We start from the raw sequence: 5,062 nt of genomic DNA, 5'->3' as shown, positions 1-5,062 counted from the left end.
CAAATCGAAATCTTTTAACAAAGTGATTCAGCAAAGGAGGCACTGACTATTCCAAAGAGAGGTGACCCAATGGAATGGGGAAATCACTGGACAATATCACTGATATGCCAAGTGAATCATTTTACTAAAGGTAATCTGAAAATGGCTGCAACCATACATTACAAAGCACTTCCAGAGGTTAAAGCCAGATTCAGAAGAGGATGTGGAACAAGGAATCTCATTGCTGACATCAGATGAATCTTAGCTGAAAGCAGAGAATACCAGAAAGATGTTTACCTGTGCTTTATTGACTAGACAAAGGCTTTCCATTGTATGAATCATCACAAGCTAGAAACAACATTACCAAGTATGAGTATTCCAGAACACTTAATTGTGCTCATGAGGAATCTGTACATAGACCAACAGACAGCTGCTGTTTGAATACAACAGGAAAATATCGCATGGTTTAAAATTAGGAAAGGTGGGCAACAGGGTTGTATTCTTTCACCATACTCATTCATCCCGTATGCTGAGCAAATAATCCGAGAAGCTGGGTTCTGTGAAGAAAAACGTGGCATCAGGATTGGTGGAAGGCTCATTACATTAACTCTGATATGCAGATGATACAACCTTGCTTGCTGTACGTTTTAAGGTCATTAGAAAGACATGAAAGAAGGAAAAGACCAAAACGGATGTCAGAAGAGACACTGCAACTTGCTCTCCAGCACAGAGACGCTAGAGCAAATGGAAGAACTGAGGAAGTACAAGAGCTGGACAGAAAATGTCAAAGGTCAGCTCAACTTAAAATACTTTTAGGACAAAATATTTAGTGATGAAGATCAAAGACCACAGCTTTCAGTATGGGTTGCATCTCAATGTAAAGAAAACAAAAATCCTCACCCCTGGACCAATAAAAAATATCCACATGACTGGAGAAAAGACTGAAGTTATCAAAACTTAATTTTGCTGTAATCAACTATCAACACTCCTGGAAGCAGCAGTGAAGAAATCACACAATGTATTGCATTAGGTAGATGTGCTGCACAAGACCTCTTGGAAATGTTCTAGAGTAACAGTATCAGTTTGAGGACATAGGTGTACTAGACAAAAGGCAAGGTATCTTCAATAACCTCATATGCATGTGAATAAGGAAGAACGTAGAAGAATTGATGCATCTGAGTTACGGTGTTGGAGGAGAATATTGAAAGTACCATGGGCTGCCAAAAGAACCAACGGATCTGCGTTGGAAGAAGTGCAGCCAGAGTGCTCCTTGGAAGCCAGATGGCCAGACTTCGTCTCTCATACTTCTAACATATTATCAGGAGGGACCTGTCACTGGAGAAGAAGATCATGTTTGGTAAAGTCGAGGGTCAGAGAGAAAGAGGGAGACCCCCCAAATAGATGGGTTGGCACTGTGGCGGCAGCAATGGGCTGAGGCGTAGCAGTGATTGTCAGGTTGGCCCAGGATCGGGCAGTGTTTCATTCTGTTGTGCAGAGGGTCGCTATGAGTCAGTGCCGACTCGATGGCACCTAACAACAATCCACCTCTCTTTCTTTCTACTGTGTGTGGGTCTGGGACCACCACTGACACCTGTACACCATGGTGATCCTGCTGGGATGTAAAACCCTGGTAACATGGCTTCCAGAATCTCAGCAGCAACACACCAGCCACCAGAGTAGAACACACTGACAGAGCATTGTTGTTAAGTGCCGTCGAGTCGATTCCGACCCATAGCGACCCTATATAGGGTTTTCAAGGAGCAGCTTGTGAGCTTGAACTACAAACCTTGACAGTTCAAACGACTTTGCAGCCTGACACATTAGCCTAGAACAGAGTTACTGGCCACATCAGACAGCTGTGACAAGAGCAGAAGCTGGCATGGACTGGGCAACGTGCATCCTCACAGAAACCCTGTGCAGTGCTGTTGTTGGGGGAGTTGATCAGGACTCTGAATGAGAAGAGGAAGAGCCATGGGGAACTGCCGAGAGTGCTTTCCCAAGGCTAACTTCCTTACAGAAGCTGACGGTCACAGCTTTCTCCCATGGAGGGCTGATGGATTCGAACCACCAACCTTTTGGTTCATGGCCAAGCACTTACACCTACTGCTGACAGCGACCTAGGAGGACAGAGCAGACTGCCGTGTCTCTGTCCAACAGAGCGGCTGGCGGGGGCAGTCTTTGTATCTGCTAGCGCCCCGGCCCCGAGGCTGCCGAGCCCCGGCACGTACCTGTTCCTGCAGGTCGTAGTCACAGCTGTCATGAAGCAGCAGACTGAGGACGTAGCGAGTGTAGATCATGCCATCGATGCCACACTTCTCGAGCTCCTGCCCCAGCCAGGTCTGCACAGGACCCAGGGCGTGCAGCAGAGACATTTCAGAGACAGACCCGGGGCCTGGGTGCCAGCTGGAGGCGTTTCCGGGGGGCAGACCGTCCACAACGACGCTGAGGAGGGGGCGCATGGGCTCAGGTGGCTGCCAGCCGCACGGCACTCAGCATCTTCTGAGGCTGGGGTTCCAATGGTGTCTGGAGGGGGTCTTCACTCCAGGGGTGCGGGGAGCTGCCTGGCAGCCAGCAGGAGCCGGCACTCAGCATCTAGAGCAGGAAGGGTCTCCTCAGGCAGCGCTGGTGGGCCGGCATCCCGACAGCTCTGCCTACTTGACATGCAGCTCCGAGGACATGTCTGGCAGAACCTGCAGAAGGAGCGAAGAAATGAACACATCATCGATTATCTAAGGTGTGCACACTTACAGATTAAAAAGGGGTCCTGACAACCCCCCTCCAAGACTGAAACTCAAAGGGAGCATATGAGCAAGCATGTAAGCTGCTGACTGCATTGGTCTACTTGTAAGTGCAAGTGGGGGAAAGGCAGCAATGAAGACATGGGCTGAGTAGATGACCTCGTTCCATAGACTCTTGTCCATCCTGAGATGAGAGAGAGATGAGATAGGGCTGGCTGGTATGTAGGAACTCCTGAGTCTATGGACACTGACCTAGCCACGGGGCACTAGAGCTGAGAGTGGAGCTAGTCCCCATTTGACCTATCTTGTCTAGACAGGTCTGGTGAAAGGAGATGGGGATAAGACTCTTATGATTCAGTAGTAAGTAACTGTTATCATGACTAATTGCAGCTATCACAAATGTAAATGTAGAAGTTCTGTAACAAAAGGGGAGTCCAGGAACAGAGGACCCTAGGACCATCAACTGAGAAGAACATGAGCAGAGTGCGGGACCCTATCCAGAGAAGCAGTGATACCAGAGACAAGGACATGGAAAGAGAGAGCAGCTGAGAATTCTAGATTCATGGAAAGAGAAAGGCTTTGTGTTGTAGGGCAGAAGGCTGGCTTGTAAAATGTGTCCTTTGGCTGTTTAAACAAATATATACTTCTATGTGCTTTTTGTACATCAAAAAAAGAGGAAATTGAAGCAAATAATGTCAGCTGATGGTGCATGGAGGGGACTGAAATCATTGCGATTAAACAAAATACAATGGGTTGAGTGCAAAACTGATGTTCTTCCATATAAACAATCCCTCAATTCACAACCAAAGCTTTAAAGACAAAATAACAACAGGTGCTAGTAGTGTGGTACTGTAGGGTAAGCACTGGATGCTAAACACAAAGTCAGCAATCCACACTTCTCAGCTGCTCCCTGGAAGCTCTATCTATATGTGGTCCCTATGACTCATCTGTTCTAAGACGGCGGATCAGGTGGACGTGCAGTAAGGAGCTCCATCAGCAACTACGCAGAATACCAAACCAAGCAGGCTCAGGGGCTGGTCCCAGAACTCTGAACCACATTCAAATGAGATTTAGAAAGTTGGAAGGCTTACAGCTAGGGGAATTTGTAGGAGAATAAAGAAATCCATTGCTTTCTAATTCAAGATGCTCAGCTGCTCCAAGACGCTATCTTGGGAGAGGCCAAGCGGGGGAAGGATTAGAAAAGCCACGGATGCCTGACAGAACTGCGGAGATAAAGGAGTGGACATTCTTTTTTTGATATCTGTTCACTGGTCTCTCACTGTCTGCGCACCTCCATTCTGGTGAATAGAGGGGATGCCTGAATGAATGGACATCCCACCCTCACCCCTGGAGGGTTCTACTACACATGCGCACAGATCGTCTCGAAATTTAAAGTGACAGTTTCCAATTAAAATCAAACGTCCAACACTCGTCTGTCAGTTTGTCACACAGTCGTGGCCTGTGAGTTGCTGTGATTCTGAAAGCTATGCCACTGGTATTTTAAATACCAACAGGGTCACCCATGGTGGATAGGTTTCAAATGAGCTTCCAGACAAAGACAGACTTAGGAAGAAAGAGTGACGAACTACTTCAGAATATTTAAGTCACTGAAAACCTTCTGAATAGGAGAGCAGGACATCCAGCTTCTGAGCGGTTACCTTTGTGTCTTGCTTAACAAGAGAATGGTGAACACTGGGTCCCAGAAGCCTCAGCGGAAATCAAAATGGGTGATGTTGAGAAGGGCAAGAACATTTTTGTTCAGAAGTGTACCCAGTGAGTGCCATACTGTGGAAAGGGGAGACGCGCACAAGACTGAGCCAAATCTGCATGGTTGGTTTGGGTGGAAGACGGGTCAGTCGGGCCCCTGGACTCTCTTACACGGATGCCAACAAGAGCAAAGGCATCACCTGGGGAGAGGACACAATGAGGGAGTATTTGGAGAATTCCAAGAAGTACATCCCTGGAACAAAAATGATCTTCGCTGGCATTTTTTAAGAAGGGAGAAAGGGCAGACTTGATAGCTTATCTCAAGAAATCTACTAAAGAGTAATACTTGGCCATTGCTTTATTTACTACAAATTAGGAATGTCTCGTGACTTTTTTTTTTTACATGTACCATATTTAAATTGACTCATACACCAGAATTCAGATCATGAATGGCTGATAGTTTTTTTTTGGCCAGTCCTAAATTAAATAAAAGCTTGGATGTGGTTAAATGACATTGATCTCGCTGCTTTTCCCTACGATATGATTAGACTTGAGGCTAGAGTGGATTGGTAATGGTCAGTTCTTCACAGTGATGGTGAATGCTATTTCATGACCTATAGGAGGTTGATTTTATATTT

The 5,062-nt window shown here is 46.5% G+C and overlaps 1 protein-coding gene and 1 pseudogene across 1 annotated transcript in view; one reads left to right on the top strand and one right to left on the bottom strand.

Moving 5' to 3' along the window:
* KIAA0232 (KIAA0232 ortholog) overlaps window positions 1–2,441 on the bottom strand; it is a 34,038-nt gene extending 31,597 nt beyond the window's left edge. The window contains exon 1 of the mRNA XM_006875301.1: window positions 2,208–2,441. Coding sequence (XP_006875363.1) covers window positions 2,208–2,438 — 231 coding nt within the window. The 5' untranslated portion in view covers window positions 2,439–2,441. The remainder of the gene's footprint in view (window positions 1–2,207) is intronic.
* Window positions 2,442–4,440: 1,999 nt separating this feature from the next.
* On the top strand, window positions 4,441–4,767 carry LOC102827863 (annotated as a pseudogene).
* The last annotated feature ends 295 nt before the right edge of the window (window positions 4,768–5,062 follow it).

Source organism: Chrysochloris asiatica, unplaced genomic scaffold, assembly GCF_000296735.1.
Source record: "Chrysochloris asiatica unplaced genomic scaffold, ChrAsi1.0 scaffold00319, whole genome shotgun sequence".
Taxonomy (NCBI): Eukaryota; Metazoa; Chordata; class Mammalia; order Afrosoricida; family Chrysochloridae; genus Chrysochloris; species Chrysochloris asiatica.
This window is presented reverse-complemented; position numbering and strand designations above follow the sequence as displayed.